This window comes from Tenebrio molitor, chromosome 2 (assembly GCF_963966145.1).
Source record: "Tenebrio molitor chromosome 2, icTenMoli1.1, whole genome shotgun sequence".
In the NCBI taxonomy this organism is placed as follows: domain Eukaryota; kingdom Metazoa; phylum Arthropoda; class Insecta; order Coleoptera; family Tenebrionidae; genus Tenebrio; species Tenebrio molitor.
This window is the reverse complement of record NC_091047.1, coordinates 27,762,633-27,786,575: the sequence shown is the minus strand read 5'-3', so window position 1 is coordinate 27,786,575 and position 23,943 is coordinate 27,762,633. Positions and strand designations below refer to the sequence as shown.

Here is a 23,943-nt window from a genome sequence, read left to right as displayed (position 1 = left end):
AATCCAACCTGTACGGTGTTTACCTGCATGTCACTATTTACAAAACATAATTACAGAGCCAAAAAATTTAATTATTTGACCTTGAGAGGAAAATCCAACGTGAATGGACTTTAGCACCTAAAGCCTATTTCACATCTTCAGTCAAATTTCAAGTCTCCCCGAAATTCCGTGCTCCCAATAGTACCAACGTAATAATACATTCTTGTTTCAACGTAATTTATTATAATACTTTTAGTACTTTTTGTTATGTGTCATAATTTAAATAATACGATTCTATCGGCGAAAATTCTATAGAGCGTGCTTGATATTTTTGCTGTCGGTTGCTTGATTTCAAGTTTACAAGTCTACTCCTTCAAACTTATTTTGTTTCAGCCTCACTCTGTAGACTTATTGCGAAATGTCCGCATTAGCAATCACTTAACCACTTTTCCCCCTAATGGTTGTATCTGTTCTGTGCAGTGGGCCGACAGTTCCGGATCAGGGGCACAGCTCCATTACTTACACAGGATTAAATCGGTCCCGACAGTCCATAATCAGCTCCACTTCACTCTCGCCCGCCTCCAGTCGAGTCCCAAAACGAGCATGACGTGCGCCGTCTGAGACCCCCTGAAAATTCACCAGCACCGACAGGACAACGCGAGGGATTCCGCATTCCAGAGTGGAAGATCGAGGACGTGTCGTTCGACGATCGGCCAACGAAGGCGTTCGTTCTGTGCAAGTGACGGTGAAACACGGCAGACTACCTTTTGAGATTCAATCGGAGAAGATTAAATCTGGGGACGCATCCTGGCCCCGGATAAATTTAATTACAGTTAAACGACGAACCGCATTTGGACAAAGATTCGATTAAGGGGGTCAATTCCAAGTGGATCCTGGTTTCCTTAGAATGAGAGTCGCTCCTGTAATCTGTTTTCTTCCCAAATTAATAATTGTTGTCCGTCTGAACGTGGTCGCGAGAGTCTGTTTGCGACGGTTGCGTTCAAAAATATGTAAATGGCGTCGTGTAATTAAACATCGGACAAATATTTGCCATTGGTCTATGTGAGCAACACTCTGAAACTCATCTCTATTGATCCAACAATTTATTATTAGTGTTAGAGATGTAAGAATATCTTTAATGAAATCTTAGCGTGGAAAACTTGGAATCTCACTGTGCTACTTGTCACCGTTGATTAATCAAGACTGACAATCTGGATGACTCAAGCTCAGATGTGACTTGTAGCTTTCAAGGTTTCAGATTTTTCAACTCATATCACAATTGTCGATTCGTATTTTTGTACGTGGAGATGCAAGAGTAGATAAAACGTTTCTTTTGTAGTGTTAAGAGTTTTATTTTATGTAAAATATATTTATATAATGTCATAGAAAAGCAAGATACGCTTTGCATTTTCAACTGCCTCGCCAAGGTCGAGGATAATACTTGTAAATTACAGTTTCATCCCCATTCTTGCTATACTCTCTGTATTTAACCATCTTCGTTTGATGTTTATGTCTGTGATTTTTCTTATGTGTATTTCTGTTAATAAACGAATCATGTAATTTTTTCACTTGGTTATTTATTCGTCCAGCGCGCTCCATCTTCAAATACTACAAAAATTACGCATTTAAATGTAAACAAACTCAGGAAAAACAATAACCCATAGAGTTACTAAAAAATCGACCTAAGTATAATTTGTTTCAAAAACAAAAATCCACCATATTGTTTTAATTAAATCACAGACACTGACAAAATAGTTGAACAGATTTAATTAACAAAAGGTTGCAATTTTAAAAGAATGTTCACAAATTCTTGATCAAGTTTTAACAAATTGGCTATTACATTTTCATTAGAAACTTAATTTTCTTTGCCCCTCAGGTTAGTTATCCTAATACAACAGTAACCCATATTAAAGATACAATTAGTGGTATTGGATTCTCTCATGGGCTGTAATCTTGGAAATATCTGCGCGAGGGCGGAGCGACAAACCAGTAAAAAATCTGTACATGAAAACTCAAAACGTCGACTACTTTACATCAATTAGACGAGAGAGAGAGAGAGAGAGAGAGATACTAACGTAACGAATGACGATGTTTTCCGGTCGGTTTGTGGCGCCTAGTTGAGACCGATATTCGTCATTTGTGCAGATATGACTCATAACATAACCCCATGAGAAAATCCAAGACCTCTAACAGATTAACGTAAAGACTGCAAGTGTGCATTAAGAAAAAATCAACTGGAAAACTTTCAGGATCTGAGGAAACTATTAACGATTACAAAAATGACTAAAGCAAAACCCACAAACATTTTGCGATATTTGACAGTTTTTACCAGGAAAAAATTACACGTTACTGCCGCAATATTGGTCAGAGAATGTGGCAAAATATTTTTCAAACCAATAATATACCTAGGTAAACTTCGTCCAGCGAGAGATTGGGAGATTTTAAATTTAAATTATAAGTTGTATTAAATTAACCCACCGGCCGAAAATGCACTAGAATGCATTAATTATTATTAGAGCATAATTTCAGGGCAAAAATGCTACTGCTTAAAGGATATACAGAATAATTCACGAGTGATAATCAGCCCGACGGAATTGAAAATGCAACCCACACTACATTTCCGAAAAAAGGTGGCTATTGAAATTAAAATATCCAGCTTTTTTCGAAAATGTATTGTGGGTTGCATTTTCAATTCCGTCGGGCTCATTATCACTCGGGAATAATCTGTATTTCAAATTTTACGTGCACTAAATACAGGGACATTATAAATGATTGTCTCATCGCAATAGGCGTTGGTGACGTAGTTGAATGTGCCGCAAGATTCATAACATGAGTGATACTAGTATCCCCGATAGGTGGCGCTAAGGGCGGTACTGGAAATCTGTCTACTATAGTATATTCATTCCTAGTAGGCGGTTGCGCGCGCCATTTACAAAATCCTGCAACGAAATGCGATCTCCCTGTTGGTTACTCTATTCCACTAACCAATAGGGAGGTCGCATTTCGTTGCAGGATTTGTAAACGGCGCGTGCAACCGCCTACCAGGAAAAAATATACTTTAGTTTGTCTAACGTTGCGGGGGTGGCGGCGCATCTAAAATTTGTATTGGTTTTCAACTCCAACTACGATGGGATAATCATTTATTATGACCCTGTACTACTTTCTCTACGTAGAATTTAGTGAGTTTTATGTCAACCAATTTCTCGCTGGACAAACTATACCTAGGTACTTTATTTAGCATACCATGCTATCCAGATACAGAAAATAAATCAAATGCTACGATACAGAAAAAAAAACATAATAATACATAAATAAATAGATATCGCAAAGAGATATGTACAGTCGCGAGCAATAAATTTTGGTCGTCAACGTAGAGGGATATGGAGGGAGCACTGCCTATGCTGGCAATGTAAAGAAAGCGGCACGTCGCGAGACCTTTTATGACGCCTTTTAAAATGACCGCCAGTACTTCGTGAAATTTCGTGACGAGGGTCGTTGGGCATCAGATGCTTCATAGGCGTCGGTGTTCCGTCATTTTACTGGGATTTGGTTTTTTACACGTGAACCGGTTGGTGAATTGTCTTTGTATTTTTTCAGTTGTATAACTCTGATCTGTTTTTATTTTGAACTAAATATTTACGGTCGTCTTCCTACAATTCCTACAAAAATTGTCCCCAGAAAAAAAGTTAAAGGGACGCCACTGGAAAGATGAAATATCTGTGTTAACTTCGGTTTCGCTCGGCTCATCTGGAGACCTTTTATTAGGTCTACAGAAAAGCGCGGTCGTATCCACTTTTTTGAAGAGTGCTCCCTCCATATCCCTCTACGGTCGTCAATGTCATTCTTTGACGCAATGGAAAATGCTCCATTGTAAAACGGTCGTAAATATCATAACTTATCATATCATCATGTTGTATGACATTAATTGTAATTTTTTTATCATTTTTTGACACTTTGTTTACACGGGTATAATCAGGCAGGGATTTTTTTTAATTTATGACAATCTAACCAAATTTTGAAATGACATTGACGACCAAAATGTATTGCTCGCAACTGTACTATGGCGAGCATGGAATTTCGGGCAGCAATTTACATGTCATTTAAAAAAAACCAAAGTAGTCTAAGCTTTATTGTCATAAATGTCATAATAATTAATTTTGACGGAACTTCAAAATAAACTGTCACAATTATGCGCAATTATTTTACATTTTAGTTATTGATTTCCAAAGTTTAATAAAAACCACGGTTTAGTTCTCAGAAAATCACATCTAAGCACTTGCAGCTTTGATGAATGCAATTTGCAAAATGATATGAAACAATAGTTGATACTAAAATGAGGTTATTAATACGTCTAGCACCTAAAGCCTATTTCACATTTTATATCAGTCAAATTTCAAGTCTGCCCGAAATTCCGTGCTCCCAATAGTACCTATGTAGATGGCAAATTTCACTGCCGACTACGATGTAAAAAACATTTGTAATAACCGTAGAGGGCAATAACCCTTCAGGGGTTGTAAAAATTTATATTAATAATTATTGATTGATTAATAATTTAAATAACAGTTTTAATTATTGGTACTTCGACCTCTAATAAATTCTATTTGTCATGTCTTGTCAAGATCTTGTCAACTTTTTGGAAATCCCAACTGGGTTGCCAGTGTTGCCACCCTAGCTTCTGACACATCTGTCTCTATCAGCGAAATAATTTTTATTCTGTTAAAATACGACATTGGGACCATAATTTTGAATGTTTAGAATTAAATTTAACATTTTTTTAATTGACGTTTTATTGATTTAATTAAGCAGGCAAAAATTTTAATTTGTAACAATAGCGGGAAATTTCAAAATGACCTTGACGACCAAGATTTAATGCTTATGACTGTACCTACATACTGACTTAATAGTTCGTTGTTCTCAACTAAATAGGCCGCTTTGTTTTTTTTTTTCTGAATTCTTTCCTTCCGACATCAACCCATTTTTTAAAGATCCTGCAAGCAGTTTCGTACCTTTCGGTAATTGTTCACTTTAACTACTTCTGGAATGTTCGCGTTTTTTCTGGCTAGACAGCCTCAGGGCGTCCTCCTAGATCGTGTCCCACCATTCAAACCTTGTGCAAATGCCTTTTTTTCTCTCTTGTTGTGTTTCAAGGTCGCGTCAAGGTCGCGCCAAGTCTTAGTACGGTGCGATCAATTAAAAAATAAATCGAGTCGGCGTGTTACCTATGGCAACCCATGTTATAGCATAGTCGCGCCAAGTCTTAGTATAACTAAAGGGTAAGGAAAATTTTCATTTGCACAAAGTTTGACTGGTGGGAAACGATGTAGGAGGACGTCCTGAGGCTGTCTAGCCAGAAAAAACGCGAAAATTCCAGAAGTAGTTAAAGTGAACAATTACCTAGCCAGAAAGTGTGGGTGTGTAGGTTATTCACAACCATAATTATTGAAAACTTCTGCAATTTCTGTATCTATGTGGGTGCTGCTACAGTTACTTTCACAGTCCATTATAAATGTTTTTGTAATAATTAATAAACATACAAAATTTAATTACGTACTGACAGCATCCGCAAAAAAAATTTGTGATAAAATATTTCGCTGTTTAATCACCACAGAAATAACTACCTACCACACACTATCAAGATTCCAACCGACTCGACATTTTAGGCAAATACATTTGTTAAATAACGCAAAAAATCCACAGTACCTACTCAATCGTTAAGTAACTCTAATAGATCTCCAACTTTTTTTCGACCTTACTTAACAAATTTGTATCGTAATGTACTATTTTCAATCATCAAGTCATTTTATCTCCGTTACAGAGTCAAAACATAATGTTTGTAACGATCCTCTTTTCAAGTTTCCTATTTAGAGACCTCAGGAACACAGCATCCAAGACGAGAGCACTTTACTTAATAACAGATGAAGGACACATAATCAGCCTTGTGATGACCCCAAAGAAGCAAGTTGTTGAATGTAATTACAAATTTAAAGAGAGAAGACCAGCTTGCTGGTAATTGGGAATCTGTTTATACCTAACTCAACACAACGAATTAACGAAAACACCTTATAATAGTTTTGTCCCATACAAAATACGAATTCATTGCAGTTTATCTCTTCACCAAATACATAAAACTTGTAAGACATTTCCCTTTAGGCCCCACAGACAGAATATTGATGATGAGCCAGTCCACACATCACTTTAACAAACTTGAAACTAAGACAAAGCGACGACTGTATTTATTTATTTAAACAGCCAAAAACAACAATTTCCAAGCAGGTTTTAAGTCGGTAAAATTGTAACGGCACTTCGTGAACTGAAAAAGAAATGCGTAATGATAAGTTGCGTAACGCCACTGCTTCTACTGAGTTGCACTTAATGTATTACTTACTTATAAAATAATAAAATGAAATCTGAAAAAACGGTTTTTATTTCAAAAATCCCAAACAAATGAACAGCACATATCAACGGTTTCTTTTAGGAAATGTGTAAGACAAAACAGAAATAATTGAAAAACTTGATAATTTTAACTAAGTAGAAAAAAAAATTAAGTAAAATATTACAGTTTTCAATTATCTGAACATTCATCAAAAAATTTCATTTTTTCAAATACATACAAAGTGACACTCCAAATTGCGATTTTAATAAACTTAAAAAAACAATTTTGAATTAATAAATTTAATTACACTCTATTTACATATAAATACCCATTTGAAAAAGTGAGATATTGAACCTCTAATGCTTATTAAATATACCATTGGTAAAACTGGTGCTTTTATGTAGAATAAACAGCCCAACAACATGAAACCATTCACGACTCCTTCGCCTTATTCACTATTTTCCTCCCTAAAATATCCATCTTGCTACTGCTGTGTTCCACTTCAGAATCGGAACTGTTCTCGTCGGAAGTAGATTCGTTGTAACATCCTAAACCTGGCAATATCGCCACACATTTCAAACCTGAACTAGGCACACCAGTACTTTTACTTAAATCCTTGTCCCCATCTTTCGCCTCCTCATTCTCTATCTTTGGAATTTTACTTTCATCATTAACTGAACTGTCGCTAAGCTTCCTCTTCTGACCACTCTCCACCTTTTTAAGCACCACTCCTTTAAGCAACTTCTGTTGAGAACTTCTATTCGACACGGGTTTGGGCTTATTCACAGCTATTTCCGCCTGCAGTCTCTCCTCTAACGATTTCTCTTGTAAAGTTGCAACCCTATTCCTGTAGTCGTTCAGTTCTATCTCTTCTTCCAGTTCCTTCTTGCGATCGGCGGCAAGCTTTGTTCTATCAACCAAATCTAGAAACTCTATTTCGTCGTCGTCCAGGCCTTTTATCATGTTCTCTGCAAAAAGAACACCATGTCACACGAACACACAAAATTCGCAATGTAAATGTTTTACCTTCATTCTGGTCAAAGTACTGTTGTAACATTTCTACTTTCAAGTGAACTGAATAGTGTGAAGGGTACTGAATGCCTCAATTACGTACAAAAAAATATTAACAACAATGATTCTGTCAAATTTTATAAGCAACTGTCATCGGCTGTCTAAATAATTAACCTTTGGACTCATTAATTGCCCACTACCTCCACACTAATAGAAATCACGTGACACAACAAAAAATAATGACAACAACACTATTTGCTACTCAACCGTAACTACTTCTGTTCAAATTTTGGCTTATGTAAGATAGTGATATTTTATTTTAGGACGGCGAGTTACATAACAACAATTGTACACATCAACAACATGACGTGACTACTCTCTACAAACTTTTACTCACTTAGTTTGTGCGCCTCTTCATACTCCAGGTCCTTCTTCTGTTTCTGTTCCTGTAGCCTTTCGTACAAGCTACGATGATCATACGGCTCTTCTGGCCTCACTATAAGCAAAAATCACGGTAAATTGTTTTTAAAAGAAGAAAATGCGACACAAAACACTAGGGAGGTTAGAATTGTACACACCGAGAGGATCTTCGGGTTTCCGCACACGTTCCCATTCCTCTTGCCTTTTCTGTCTGGCTTCAGCTGCTTCAGCCTCTGTTATGAACCCAGAACTCATCTTTAATATCACAAAACCGTTTAATTTATCAAAATCGCTCGATAATTGTCATTTTTTTCATTTGACAAAAACTTGACAGTTCTGTTTGACAGCAGAATCTTGACACTAGTAAGAAAGCAAAAGTTACCAAAACAATGGCGCGATTCGTCAAATTATAACTGTCCGCAACCTCGAACACGTTTTGAGTTCCTCCTAGTTGCTGAAAATATCTCTTGTTTCAGAAAATTTTACCCCATGTTGAAGATTAATGAGTATGAAAAATGGTAGAGTGATTACTGAAAACGCAAAGTCCCTAAAAGTTTCAGTAACTTATTGATCAGTGTCACGGTACACTCCGAGATGAAATTTTTCAGGAACAGATCCGTACTGGGGAAATTTTTCAAGATGTATGAAACGACAAATTGAAAATTACAACATGCATTTTATTTCTGTTTCCTCTAACTGGTGTATTTATACAAAAATAAATAGAGACATTGTTATAATTCCGAATTTTAGAAAATTCAGTAAGATGAAAACGAGATGGGGAAAACATGAAAATTATTATTTTCTCTATTTTTTCAAAACTTGCTTTATTATTGCATTTATGGTGTTGCTGGTGAATGGAGTAGATGAGTTCTTGTAAAAGAAAAGAAAAAGATAAAATCTGCTTGATGCGGCTCTGGGCGGCGTCGCGAGTGTACGCGGAGACTGCAAATGTACCAATTTTCCGAAGGTCTACCGCCGCCAAGATGGAAATCATAAAAGTTTAATTTTTCCGCCGAATTAATTAGTTCAACACCGGATTTAAGTCTAGTCATGGTTTAAGCAATAAAACGAGTGTGAAGTGTCGAGATTAGGGGTCCGCGAATGAATTCCTGAAGATTCTTCACCAAAAATCGCATTACTATTGATTTCTACCATTCCAAAACCTTTAGTCTTTCCCAAAAAGCTTGTCCATCTTGGCGGTGATGTACTTTTAAAGCTCACTCGGTCTTCCAAAGTTTTCTAGTGTTTTAAAAATTCTAGTGATACTAGTAGTGAAATAAAATCGTGCCAATCAACGGTCTTCCTGCATAGTTTTTACCGAATATGAATCGTTTGGGTAGCATAAAATTGCCTCCGTTGTCGGCGGCGGTCAACGTCGCCGGACAGACCCTCCGCCAGATAATCCCCGACAGATCAGGATCAACAACCAGTCAACAAACTGAAAGGGTCCATTTTGCTCAAGTCAATCAGAATCACACGTCCCATGGAGGAACGGACGAGCACCACGAGATGAGCAACATGAAGAGCACCAACCCCTTCTTGAGCATGCAAGAGACGAACATCGACGCCGAGGACACTTTCAATGAGGGGGGCTATCACGCCGAGAAAAGACAGAGTCGCATCTCCTCAGCGGATTTTTCCGAGACCTCCGATTTCGTCGAAGGGAAGAGCAACATCAAGATTAACGAGTATCAGGCGGCGTGGAATGTTACCAATGCCATACAGGTATGATAGTTTGACGCTAGCTTTCTGGTGGATGCGCCGGGGCCGCTGTTGAAACTTTTTGATTGATTTATTTTATTATCAGAGAGATAAGAATTTGAGATTGTGCCTTAACACAAGCAGGCAAGCACAAAAGTCACAAATTTACGGTATTACAGCTTTTAATAAAATTTGAAATTATTTTGAAAGTAGGTAACTAGGGTTTTACTCACATGAGTGACTTTAATACAGACGTGTTGGAGAATAACTCTCTCTTAGAATGACATTAATGTATGTGATTTCCGGTCGTCGTTAAATAATAGACTCTCCAGGCAAATGCAACAATGCACCAGCCGACTATCATAATTAACTTAATTTTATAACTGAACAGAGAAGAGTTTCAAGCAAACTACAACATTGTACTGGTACAGTTGGTTGCAAAAAAAAAGGAAAAAGAAAATTTTCCTAATGTAAATTTGGTTTTGTCCATTTGTCAGTTATTGTCTACTTAACAATACCTATTTATTATAGTTATTTATGTATCAAGAGCATAAACATGGAATAATGCCCGTGGTGCATACAGCGTTTTATATTTCACTGCATTTGAATTTGTGAACATTTAAAAAATTTATAAATCGTGAACTTGATTTTGCTAAATTTTCTAGTTTGCGGTGACTCGTATCTATTACGACTTGTTTGAGCGGGCGTAATAAGCGGGCATTATGATTTATACGCCCTAGGGCATTATAGCCTACTTAATATATCTCGTTGTCAAGGTATAAAAAACAAATAATGATTCAGTGAAATATAATAAACTAGACAAAAATGAATAGGGAATTCCACAATTTTTCTTGGAAAGCAAAATAATTGCCCTAATCCTCCTACGTATTCTTGAACACAAGATAAATTTAAAATGTTACAAGTACTTGAAACATTACATCTGATGTGTATCTTTATATATTTCTAACACATTTCATTATAAATTTTAAACTGTATTTATAAAAAATTCAAAAATGGAAAAATTCCCTATTCATTTTTGCCTAGTTTAGTATAATATTATGATACAAGTTTATAAGGAAGCCTTTAAAGCACGCACGAGCACGACGCGTAGCGGAGTGCTTTTAACGTCGCAAGTGCTTTAAAGGCCCTTATAAACGTGTATCTATCATACGCTATTTTTTATTATACCTGCACTACAATCTGAAAATTATAACAAAAAAAGTAAATTGAAATACCTTTTCCGAAGTAATCTGTGTCATTAATCGTTGATATAGAAATGGTCAATTGTTGTTGTTTCGTTTCTATCATAAATTGTGTATAAATGTCTATTTATCATTGTTCAAAATTAGGTGAATTTGTTGTTACCTAAGCAACCCTTAAAGCTTTAGTGTTTTAAAGACCCTTTTTCGCACGCATTTTAGTATCAAAAACAGGGATTATGATTCAGGTATAATAAAAAATATTTTTTAAAAATGTCATTGAATTTTGATTATATTTCTAACCTATCTCTCATAAGAAGGTTTCACGCTATATTCGGGATCATTATAAATGATTGTGTCAGCGCAGTAGGCGTTGGTGGCGTAGTTGAATGTGCCGCAAGCTTTATAACATGAGTGAGACTAGCATCGCCGATTGGAAGCGCTGCTGGCGGTAGTGTAAATTTGTGTACTATGTATGACGTAGTTTGTCTAACATTGCAAAGCTAGCGACACACCCCAAATTTGTGTGGGTTTTCAACGCCAATCGCGATGTGACAATCATTTATCATGACCCTTTGTTATACAGGGTGTCCCCAAAAAAAGAAGACGAGTCCATAACTCCGTTATTTATCGGAAGATTTTAATTATCTGTACACCAAATTAAATGGTTGTTAATAGGCTACAAAATGGCCTAATAAATTCAAGTATAGCCCCATGGGCTTTAAGGGTAAACTGTCAAAATATTTTTTTTTCGAATGAGATTACATATTTTTTTTTTAGTAGTTCTGATAGAGATTTTTATTCTGAAAACAACAATGTATCATAAATATACACTTAAACACCAAAAATTCACAAAAAAAAAAATGTAAAAAAAAACGCTACACGTCTATGTATGTACCATTTTGCGCTAAACATTGGCGGCATATCTGCGCAATCTCACATGTTATTATTTGTCATTTGTTTTTCCAGCTACCTTAATTTGGTTATTAAAGTGTAACGCAATGCATTTTGATAGCTTTTCGCTTGGTGCTCGTCATTTGTTTCAAAAGTTATTGTTATTTTTTTTTATGTGAAGTTATACATACTTGTGATACATTGTTGTTTTCAGAATTAAAATCTTTATCAGAATTACTAAAAAAAGTATGTAATCCCATTTGAAAAAATTTTTTTGACAGTTTAATCTTAAAGCCCTTGGAGCTATACGTGAATTTATTAAGCCGTTTCGTAGCGTATTAACAACCATTTAATTTGGTGTATAAATAATTAAAATCCTCCGATAAATAAGGGAGCTATGGACTCGTCATTTTTTTTGGGACACCTATATAAAGAGATTGTAAAAATGTGTTCAATTTATTGTGAGAGTTCCTGTTTTTTTTAGCAACTAACTGTACTAAACACTTTTGCAGTTTACGTAAGCAACGATGGACTACTCGGTCCAGAAATTACCAATGTGATTATAAAACAATGAGCAACAACAACAAATTAACAAATAGGTATTTTACATTTTTGTATGATACAAATAACAATAAAAGGAGACAAAGAAACACCAAAAAGAAAAACAACACTGTACAGTTAGAGACACGGAATTTCGGGCACCACTGTCAATATACTGTCAAAAAATGTAAAATACGCTTTACATTATTAACCTCAATTATTGACATGCGATCGACGTGAACAGAAAATAAATTTCAAAATTTGACTTTTGAATGTCACGTTGACAATAAAGAGTGATTTACATCGCAATCTTTTGAAGTGACAGAAAAATCGTGTCCCCAATTCTGTGTACCTAACTGTACCTAATTATATCAAATTTTCTTGCACAAATGGAAAAAGAATTAAAATCCTGGATTATTAAATCCATTGTAACTCCAAATGAAATACGAGTAAACTCGGTACAGGTTGCAAAGACACACTTGTCATTTGCAACAGCGCTTTTATGGCATTAGTCATTTGAAATTACTTTAAAACTGTACTTATATGGAAAATATTCAACCCAAACTATGATTTTCTGGTCCCTTTGTGCCTTTATTTTTGTTCAGAAATATGAAAAAAATGTTGTTGCAAATGACAAGTGTGTCTTTGCAACCTGTACCGAGTTTAAGTATGTATTTTCAAATTAAAAAATGAATAAAATAAATTTATTCATTGTTAAGATGTGGATTACCTACATATTTAATAATCTATATACAGGGTGCGTCTACTAAAACTTTATATCCGAATATCTTTTTTAATTATCAATTAAGGCAAACAATATTTAGCAATATTATATATCTCAATGACCTCTTGACATGTGCTTAACAAAAGTTAACGAAACCTGCAAGGATACAGAGTTATTTGAAAAATAACCGCAGTAAAAAAAATTTTTTTTTAGCTTTTTCTCAGATTACGGAGTATAACATATTCAGCTGTGGCCTCTGTATCTCCCTGTAGTGTTTTTTACACTTTTACTGATGACTACGCAATAAATTAGTGTTAAAAAGAACTAATTTTCCAGCTGTGTTCAAAACAGAGTTTATGCGTAAAAAGTTGTTACGAATTTGTTTCACAGATTACTCATTTTTCAGCAAATAATTTAGATACGTCAATTTGACGGGGCATTGTTATGTATGTACAAACCCCGGTGTAGGTACGTCTGCATCCTAGGGATCAGTCTTCTCTGGAAAAATTTACTAAACTATTTTAAAGTAAGTTTTCAATAAAACGAATTTAAATGTTATTAATTTTATTTTTTAAACAATGAATCATGGGGTACCCGGTACCCTCCTAATTTTTTTGTTTTTATTTATAAAAGTGGCTATTATGGAGGTGGGTGCGTCAAGCTTAAAGAGGGGGTGAAGGTGAATAAATCATTTAAGCACATACTAAATAATAACAATTAAAATATCTGCAATAAATTTGTTTGGGGCCTAATGGGGGCTCCAGGAATTGTTCGGAACCAAATGGGGCTCCTGGGTTTGCTCAGCCTAATGGAGGCTTCACTGGTTTGATTGTAGGCGCGCGTGAACTGACACACCGTATCGTTTTGTGTAAAACGTTTATTTACATTTATGTACAATTGTTTGGACCGTACGACCGTACTCGAGATGTTGGATAAATGCCTTAGTGACTTCTGACTGTGACTGTTCTATCCTGAGTCCATCTCGGTACTGTCGTCTCAAATCTCTGTCATTCACCCACGCAGGGGTGGTTCTCGTTCTGAAAGGAGGGGGGTGGCTCTACGCCCCGACAAAATTCAACAATGTAACACAATTAGCAGCAAAGAAAATTTAAAAAATGTACTCAAAATAATTACATATAACTAAATAAGATGCTCAAAATTTATTTCGACCATTAACTTCCACACACACCAATTCTGGAATAAAAACTCCGTGAAGTTCTTGTTGCAGGATCATTTCATATGGATGAAATTTCAAAGACTTTAAAGTTCTAATAATCGTGCTTTGTGAGACATTCAGTGTAGCCGCTACTACTCTTGTGCTTGTGTGTGGATTTTCAGTTACCTAATCAACAACGGCATTTTGAAAGTTAATATTTTTGGGGAGTGCATCCCTTACTCGTGGAAATTCTTTAACACTGCCAGTATCTTCAAACAGCTTTACAATTCATCTGATATTCATTTCGGAAAATTTATCATTTTCTTGACGGGCCTGAAGAATTCTTGCTGCGGCTCGATAGCACCGGTGACGCTCTCCATACGTAAAAATAATATTAATTTCCTCTTGCTGTGAGAACAACATCTTGTATAACAGATTATTTCAAAGATTTCACGAACTTTTTTACTTTGACGATGTCAAATAATAAATTAATTATGGTTTTTTTTTTGTAAATCAGTAAGCCGTGAAGTACTTTTTTACGTAAATACACACTGGTGAATGAAGTCTGAAAATTGTCTTTATTTAACATTAATTTATTGGTCAATAATAAGCACTAGGATTGTTATTAGGCAGAAAATCTACACAGAAACATTTGATATGCATGTTAAAAGTTATAATGTTAGGAAATGCTGAAAATAATTTTTTTTCATTAATTTTTTTCTTGAATATTCCTCTTCTGTCCAGATCCTTGTTAATTTTTGTAGTGCCTATGTAAAGAGGGCAATGCAGCCTTTATTAAGACTAAATATCGTTGGGCAGTCATTTAAAATAACGAAGATATTCAAATATAAAGTTTAAGCAGACGCACCTGTATATAAAAATGAATCGCCGTTCGTTAGTATCGCTAAAACTCAAAAACAGCTCGACCGATTTGAATAATTATTTTTTTATTTTGTTCGCTTTACTTCAGGGGTGGTTTAAAAAGAAAAAAAAATCGGAAAAGTTGCCCGGAAAATTGGAAAATTCGGGAAAAACTGAAAGTGCTTTTTTCTGTGGGAACGGCTGGAACGATTTGGCTAATTTTTTTTTTAATGTTCGTAATAATCCGTATGAGGTTTTTATGTAAAGAAAAACTGGAAAAGTTGCCCGGAAAATTGGAAAATTCGGGAAAAACTGAAAGTGCTTTTTTGTGATGGATATGCATAATTATTTTTTTTTGTTTTGTTCGTTATAGTCGTGAAAAAGTTTTCAGGAAAAAAAATTAGGACAATTACAAAGGAAAGTCGAAAAATTCGGGCAAACTGCAAAAATTATAATTTTTGTATGCATTCTCCATCATAATTGACGATAAGAACGACATATTTCATTAATTCCTTTTTTTTGTTCTATATGTCCAGGGATGAAAATAACTCAATTGAATGTTTTCAATAGAAAAAAAATCTGGAAGATTTGGAGAAAAATCTGGATAAACTAAATTAAAAAAAATCGGGGAAAACTGAAAGTGCTTTTTTGTATGAACTCAAGAACATAACTCAGGATTTGAACGATTGCTATGCGTAATTTTTTTTTGGTTTTGTTTGTTAGGGTTTTGGATAAGTTTTCGGAAAAAAAATTCGGGACAATTACAAAGGAAAGTCGGAAAATTCGGACAAATTTAAAAAATTATAATTTTTGTATGCACTCTCGATCATAACTGACAATAGGAGCTGCATATTTTCTTGATGCTTTTTTTTGTTTTCAATTGAAAAAAACCTGGAAGATTTGAAGAAAAATCTGGAAAAATGCAATCCAGTAAATTAAAATAAAATTACATTTGCTTTGTGTTGTTACGCGATCTGTCCGACAAATGTAGTAGTTGTTTTATTTCTATTCCAATTTATTTGCCTACATGCACAAATGTCATGTGACAGCTGATTGTGAAATTGGGAATCAAACCAATCGAATTGTTTGCTTGAACATCGATCTTGCAATCGAAATCGAAATGTAAATATTGGGTGATTCAAAATAATTGTGGATAAGTCTGGCAACTATGTACAGTTGCGGCCGTTGAAAACTCAGACACTTTGACAACGCCAAACTTTTAGCTTTGTAAATGGTATTGAAAGTGACGTTTCTCAAAATGTCACTCAAACATTATCGACATTAATTTCTCTCGCAATGGCTCTTATACTCACACCGTCCCTCAGTCAAACACATTTTTGCAAATCAGATAATTGCGGCATTTCAAAAGTTACGCGCGATTCTGACCTAATATGTCAAATACTGACACTGACTTTATAATCCTTGATAAAAATCCTGTTTACGCTAATCAAATTTCGGAATTTATACAGAGTGTTTAAATCTTTCCTGTCTGAAATTTCAACGGCCGCAACTGTACAAAAATTTATGTGGCAACTGTGTGGGTGCGATAAAGTTGACATTTTTTTGACAGTTCATAGTCGCACAATTTTGAAAGTTGTCAAATCAATGTGTAATGAAATTTTAAAAATCAAATGCACGCTTATGAAATGTTATACAAATGTCAACTCTATCCCATTCACACAGTTGCCACATAAATATTCGTACAATACTTATTCATAATCATTTTGAATCACCCAAGAAAACTGCTTGAGATTCATTGTGATTTCAAATTTAATGGAAGAAAATAAATAATTAGTTTGGACATGAAATTCTGACTTAAATTCTGGAACCAAACCGCATGGTTCCAACTCGATCACATTCCAGGCACATCACACATTTCCACCATTTCAGCAGTGTAGAATACTGCCGATAGAATTCATCTCCCATGTAAAATTCCTCATTTTTACTTTGTTTACACATTTCCAATAGCTTTTCACAAATTCACAAAACGATTACAAACAAATTTAGGTATTGAAATTTGGACAAGACAACGTCTGTCGAGTCAGCTTTTCGCGATGTTATAATATTGGGTTACCCTCCGGATCGACCACTCTTCTAATTTGGAAAGAATGATACCACGTAAACGTCAAATTCGCCTGTCAACTCTGTCAAAGCTGACAACCGGAAATCAGAAATACGTTTAGATCACATTGTATTTATATTTCATGTACTATCGGTGGACATAAAAAACTGGGACAAACATCAAATTTGTATAAAGTCAAAATTCAAAAATATACATTGTGTAAATTTGGCTTTTTACAAATAAGGTTATGAAAATTATGACATATTGTCAAAAACATCAAGTTAAAGTTCAGTTCTTTAATGATAATTTTAATTTTGAGTGACAATTCAAAAGTCTGAGACACAATGAGCAAATTTTGGATGTCCCAGCTTTTAATGTCCACCGATAGTACATAAAAGACATCAAATTCATTGGAATTGTAAACAAGTTTCATTTAATAACCGAACGAAATTCAAACCGTATAAGATATAGCCAGTACTATTGATCTCAATGAATTGAAGTTGGAAGATTGATTAGAATTGATTATGGCTAATCAAAATGTTACGGTTGGCTTCAAAAAAAACGGGAACTGTCAGAAAAAGTTCTGTCAGATTTTATTAAATTTTTATAGTTTGAAACGACCTTTTAGAATTTAAAAATTTAAAAATTTAAAAAAATTGCACTTATGTGTCAGAAATACTACTGTCAAACAGGCACAAATTGACATAAACTGACAAATTAAATTTCCAATTCACATTAGGTCAAATTTCATTTCCCGTTTTTTTTTTTGTACAAAAAAAAATATTCAAATCGGTGAAGCCGTTTTTGAGTTTTAACGAGACTAACGAACAGCGATTGTAGGTGATACGAAGTTCACCGGGTCAGCTAGTCTTTTATAAAATTTTACATTTAACCACATGGTAGCAAGCATGGTAATTAAATACCTATAATACCTATATAGTGCGATTCTGTTTCAAAATTTAGCAATACTGTTATTGAACAACATTGATTTTGCATAGATCCAACCAATCAACAGCTTCATATCATAGCAACTATAACCTTGTTAGTTGTTATGCAGCAATATTGGTAAATTTTAAAACAGAATCGCACCAACAGTCTTGTTTAGTGTTGCTTTTAAATTAAATCCTTATAAGGAAATCAAGTAAATAATAAAAATTAAACTAAAAGTAAATATGTAATCGCAATGTCTAATCTGCCAATTGCATTGCAAGCACCTGACTAATAAGAAAGTAATATTATTTAAGGGAACTGAAAAGCCTAAGAAAACCTTCAGAGCCTGGAACTAAATTACAAAATGCAGTGAGGAGCCGTGAAAAAATTAGCAAAATGTTTAGAGGCAAAAATGAACAAATAAACTTTATTTTATAAGAAGTTCAACTAATTCCTAAAAATTCATCATCTATCTGCTTAGAAAAATGATCAACAAACATTATTTAATTCAACTATTTCTTCTCTTTTTTTTTAACTCTTCTACAGTAACAAAAAATTTTTAGGACACTTCCTTTGACTAAATTTTACAAATGTCGTTTTAGCCCATAGTTTCTACTTCAAGATAAGCGATAGATTCTAGTCTTATAAGTTTTTCTTCCGAACAAATAAATTTAATATTAAAACATTTCCAATCAGAAAAGTTTATTGGCTCATATGAAAAATTGCTCAGCTCTAGCATTTTAGAGTATCAATTGCTACAAAGGAAACAAATACCCTCGCTTTCTCATCGAATATTGTATTTTATTTAAAAATATATACGGGATGATCAAGAAGGACTGTTTGACGGCCGATACGCAAATAACAGACTCGGCTGATTATAAAATCTCGGCTATCGCCTCGATTTTACAATATTCAGCCGCGTCTGTTATTTGCTTCATATCGGTCTTATGACGTTAATAACCATAATGATCAAATTTGCTAAAATTATCCACTTTGTTAAAAATTAAAAAAAAAATTCACTTTGAGTATGATGGTATTTTCGGATTATAATTACAGATAATAATATTCTAAATTAAACTTAGTTTTAATTCTACGAGTATTAGTAGATAGTAGAAACTCTGGACTGGTAAAACATACGTACCAAGTGACTAGAAAATGTTGTGACATTTCTAATAAATTGGTAATAATTCGAGATCAACAAAATGTTCCATTAGGAGAGGCCATGGGAAACAAAATCAAAGTTGTAACTTGTCTCCGATTTTATTTGATATATGTATCTGTCAGATTTATGTGTAAAGAAGCAAAATGGTATTCACAAAGGAACAAAAAAACCTGCATTATTGAAGAATATTTTCGAAATGAGGTGTTTATACATGGTACACAAAAGTCATTTTGACATTGATTGTTAATTAATTTTCTAAAATAAGCGCGTACTATGGCGGCCAAAAAATTTTGGTCGTCGCTTTCTTGACATTCAATTCAAGTAAAGTGTAAATAAACCTTTAGGAATCGTAACCCCACTTTCGATTCTTGTCATTTTGACAATCAATTTAAACTGTTTGAAGCTCAGATATTCCAAAAATCCGACATGAATAAACAAAATTAGAGCAATCGTACATAGATAACCTGAGGTAAACGTTCTGTGTAGGTAGTAGAAATGACAATAGTATATTAAAAGACAAGTTTCATAAGAGCAGTCTTGAAGCACGAATTCAAGATTAAAAAACGAGTGGCGTAGCCACGAGTTATTTTAATGAATGAGTGCTTCAAGGTCTTCTGAAACGATTTTTTATACTATTTTTTGAAATTTGCCCTTTTTAAGTCGTTTTTAAACAAAAATGTTTACTTTCCTCGATTTAGGGATTTTTGTGGCGGTTGGTAATGTCTTAATTTTAAAAGTGAAAATTTGATCAAGTCTTCAAAGTCGCCTTTTGTTTTATCTAAATTCTGTCACAAAACACGAATATGGAAGATAATCTTTCATGTACGCCCGCTGAAATACGTGAAATTCCCAAAAATACGGTCGCGAATTTGTTGCTTGATAAATCCTGATAAATAATTCTTTGCACATTTTGTAATTTAAACTGACACGCATGACGGATCAAGCTATGCCAACCTAAAAATTTTCGTAAAATGTTCCGTGAAATAATGGCTATAAGGACATCCCACATGATGACGTCGCGTTCGTTAATATGTCTATTAGAGAATCAAAATGGAGGCAAATTACAAAAAGTAATTTTGAGTTTTGAAATTTACCACCCAAAAAATAACGTTCATAATCAAGACGGTAATCATGATGACAATAAAGTACTTACGGATTACAATTTTTTTTTTTTTTTTTTAATTGACAGACAATGACGGCCAAAATTTTTTGTCCGGCATAGTACGCCTGTAACTGTTGTCAAATATGGAATTCTCATCAAAATGATCAACATTTGTATTACCAACATATAAAAAAACCTTACCTTAAATTATCGTTGTTTTACTGTTTTATATCAAGAACCCTCAAAACCGCTCATTTTAATCTGGTGTTGTTTGTTGTTGATATTGAGCAATATATTTTTTATAATACCTGAATCATAATCCCTATTTTTGACACTAAAATGCGTGCGAAAGAGGGCCTTTAAAACACTAAAGTTTTAAAGGTTGCTTAGGTAACAACAAATTCACCTACATTTTGAACAATGATAAATACACATTTATACACAATATACATGGCAACGAAACAATAACAATTGACCATGTCTATATCAACGAGTAATGACACAGATTACTTCGGAAAAGGTATTTACTTTTTTTGTTATAATTTTTAGATTGTAGTGCAGGTATAATAAAAAATAGCGTATGATACACGTTTATAAGTGCCTTTAAAGCACTTGCGACCTTAAAAGCTGCGCGTCGTGCTCTTAAACTCGTCGCGCGTACTTTGAAGGCTTCCTTATAAACTCGTATCATAATATACCTACTATTAAACAGATTTAGAGAAAATAGGTCGCTGAAAACGGTTGAACAAGGTTTATTGCATTTCCTTGATATTTGGTGTAGGCTTACGGAAAGTTAAGTTCTCTTATTTGTAATTTTTTCAGTTTTATAAAACCAAACTTTTTCTCGCGGGACTTATAGTCAACATAACACACTCGTCCCACAAATAACTACATATTAAGTTTCGATGAAAAATAAGTATGCATGTGTTCCATCACTAAATTCAGGAGAAAATGTTATTCTCAAAAATATAAAATTTGACCACTTAGGTTCTCCTAACCCTATGCCAAAGCCGTAGAGGATGAGCCAAAGCTGAGGACTTCCGATAAACCGTTTTCAAAATATTCAACTGTTTCAATACTTTGTAGGGACCTGTTTACTTCCTTTCTAAAAAAGATCCTTTATTTCAACTGAAAATATTGAAAATATTCAAGTTCAAGAAACAAATAGTGCGTTGTATTCCTTACAAATTGGCCTTTCAAACGAGGTGTCACTTGATATACCCTTACGTTTGAAAAAAAAGTTGGGGGTGGTTGCGCACTTCCGGGAGCAGATATGCAAAAACCATTGCGTCAAAATGTAGGCAAGGAAAATTAAAAATTGGCCTGTTTCGGTATTTTTTACAAAAATCGCCTATTTCCAAGTTATGAATTTTATTCCAGTTTCCACCCTGTATAAGGAACAACTTTTTCCGAGAAGAAAATGAACAAACAATGTTAAAAACAAAAACAAAAAGATAATTGAAATGTAGATTCTTGGGGAATGCAAAGGTGAGATTTGACTCTCTGCAGTCTCTGCCGTCAGTAATGTAATGGAAACACTAATCAAGACAAAATGTTTAATATAAATTAAATGTAAAAATTTAAATATAAAATGGATGTTTTTAGAATAGATAAAGCAACATGAGGATATAGCTTTTGATAATGATTGCTGGACCAATTATTATCAACACCTAATTACTTTTTAACGATCTGGATAATTCTGAAACCTGATAAATATATAGATATTTTCGGTTTAAGAACTTATAGTCTGCCTAGGATTATAAAAACAAGCAAAAAATTTTAAACAACTGAAACACCATAACGTTTGAAAGGCATATCTTAGATTAATTCGATGTCATAATAAACATTAGTAATGCTGTACAAAGCTGATGCAATCAAAACAAAGTCTCGAGGTATTTTTGTGTAGCCTAATCTGTTTCTGTACCGCTTTTAGGGAATGTTTATCGTGTCGTTACCTTTCGCCGTCCTCCGGGGCGGCTACTGGGCCATCGCCGCCATGGTCGGCATCGCTTACATTTGCTGCTACACCGGAAAAATCCTCGTCGAATGCCTCTACGAATTCGACGTCCAAACAGGACGCCAGATCCGCGTAAGGGACTCGTACGTCTCAATTGCAAAAGAATGTTTCGGGAAAAAGTACGGGGCTAGGATGGTAAACATAGCCCAAATCATTGAACTGCTGATGACCTGCATTTTGTATGTGGTAGTCTGTGGGGACCTTATGATCGGCACTTTCCCCGAAGGAGCCATCGACACGAGGTCCTGGATGATGCTGGTCGGCATCTTTCTAATCCCGCTAGGTAAAAAAAAAACTTCTATTCGAAGCTAGCAAAATCACCAAATAATCAAAACGCTCCCTTCAAAATATATTTTTTCAGCGTTTCTGAAGTCGCTGAAAAGCGTGAGTCTCTTATCCTTCTGGTGCACCATGTCCCACATCTTCATCAACGCTATCATCATCGGCTACTGCCTCTTGTACATCGGCGACTGGGGCTGGGGCAAGGTCAAGTGGTCCCTCGACTTGGAGAACTTCCCCATAAGTCTCGGAGTGATCGTATTCTCGTACACTTCTCAAATCTTCTTGCCCACTCTGGAGGGCAACATGGAGGACCCTTCCAAGTTCCAGTGGATGCTGGACTGGTCACACGTGTGGGCGGCGGTCTTCAAGGCACTCTTCGGCTACATCTGCTTCCTCACGTTCCAGAACGACACCCAACAAGTCATCACCAACAACCTCCCATCAGCGGGTTTCAAAGGTTTGGTCAACTTATGTCTGGTAATCAAGGCTCTACTCAGCTACCCTCTTCCGTACTACGCCGCCTGCGAGCTCTTGGAGAGAGCCTTCTTCAGAGGCAAACCCAAAACACCGTTTCCTACGATCTGGGCCGGCGACGGAGAACTGAAAGTCTGGGGGCTGGCGTGCAGAATAGGTGTGATCATTTTCACCATCCTGATGGCCTGTTTCATCCCACACTTCGCGATCTTGATGGGGTTCATCGGGAGCTTCACCGGAACCATGTTGAGCTTCATCTGGCCGTGCTATTTCCACTTGAAGCTGAAAAGAGAGGGGATGGACAGCAGGACTGTTATGTTCGATTATTTTATTATATTTCTGGGTGTGCTGTTTACCATTATTGGAATCATTGATTCAGGTCGCGCTCTCATCGACGCGTTTGCAATTGGTCTTCCATTTTAAGGCCCGCAAGCTTACTCAGTAAATATGAAAAGATACAACTGCTAAACTGTCAATTCGTAAGCTTTTAGTCTAGTGGCGCAATAACAAAGAAAGTTCAATTATATTTATTGTACAACAAGGTTTCATATTTACTGAAGTAGAAGACGAGATGTGTATCTTGATGGGGTTTCAACGAGTCTTCCATTAGATATCAAAGTTTGCCTTCGATGCCCCAACAGAAACGAAAATTTGAAATTTGTCTTCCAATTAGATACATAAACAAATTATTACTTATAAAAGATTAGATGTATATTTCATTCTAATATGTGCTAAGTCTAAAATACGTACTCAAAACGACGTGACGAGATTACAAATTTTAATTGAGTTGCTGTTAAGAATATGTAGAATATGATCACGTAAAAATATTGTTAAACCCCAGTTTTACAGATGAATGTTAAAGAAAAAGTGGGTTCCCAAAAGCGTAGCTATCAATATACAGAACGAGGGCCAGAAATATGAATTAAAGTGACTAAACTTTAGTTTCAAAAAAATTAGATAAAAGAAGTCATGAAAAAATTAATTTAGGTACTTAAGCTTAGTACCTAGGTTAAATTTTTATGTTAAAAATGTATCTTGATGATCACCCATAAAAAT

At 34.9% G+C, this 23,943-nt stretch overlaps 3 protein-coding genes and 1 long non-coding RNA gene across 8 annotated transcripts in view; 3 read left to right on the top strand and 1 right to left on the bottom strand.

Moving 5' to 3' along the window:
• Window positions 1-1,547, top strand: part of LOC138123271 (orexin receptor type 2-like) — a 130,538-nt gene extending 128,991 nt beyond the window's left edge. For 3 of the 5 annotated variants that reach the window (XM_069037900.1, XM_069037893.1, XM_069037899.1), the window contains one exon: window positions 460-1,547. In XM_069037900.1, coding sequence (XP_068894001.1) covers window positions 460-512 — 53 coding nt within the window. In that variant the 3' untranslated portion in view covers window positions 513-1,547. The remainder of the gene's footprint in view (window positions 1-459) is intronic. The other 2 variants (XM_069037895.1, XM_069037896.1) reach the window with 2 other exon arrangements.
• Window positions 1,548-6,385: 4,838 nt separating this feature from the next.
• On the bottom strand, window positions 6,386-8,137 carry LOC138124734 (PSME3-interacting protein). Its single transcript, XM_069039893.1, has 3 exons — window positions 7,942-8,137; window positions 7,761-7,859; window positions 6,386-7,320 (listed from the first exon to the last, which is right to left on the bottom strand). The coding sequence occupies exons 1-3, from the start codon at window positions 8,036-8,038 to the stop codon at window positions 6,785-6,787; spliced, it is 732 nt and encodes a 243-aa protein (XP_068895994.1). The 5' UTR covers window positions 8,039-8,137; the 3' UTR covers window positions 6,386-6,784.
• On the top strand, window positions 7,575-8,109 carry LOC138124738 (uncharacterized). The gene is made up of 2 exons (XR_011157253.1): window positions 7,575-7,631; window positions 7,687-8,109. It is a non-coding gene; the product is annotated as an uncharacterized lncRNA (long non-coding RNA).
• Window positions 8,138-8,641: 504 nt separating the features above from the next.
• Window positions 8,642-23,350, top strand: VGAT (vesicular GABA transporter). The gene is made up of 3 exons (XM_069039891.1): window positions 8,642-9,508; window positions 22,048-22,414; window positions 22,493-23,350. Exons 1-3 carry the CDS (start codon window positions 9,107-9,109, stop codon window positions 23,308-23,310), a joined length of 1,587 nt encoding a protein of 528 aa, XP_068895992.1. The 5' UTR covers window positions 8,642-9,106; the 3' UTR covers window positions 23,311-23,350.
• Window positions 23,351-23,943: the final 593 nt, after the last annotated feature.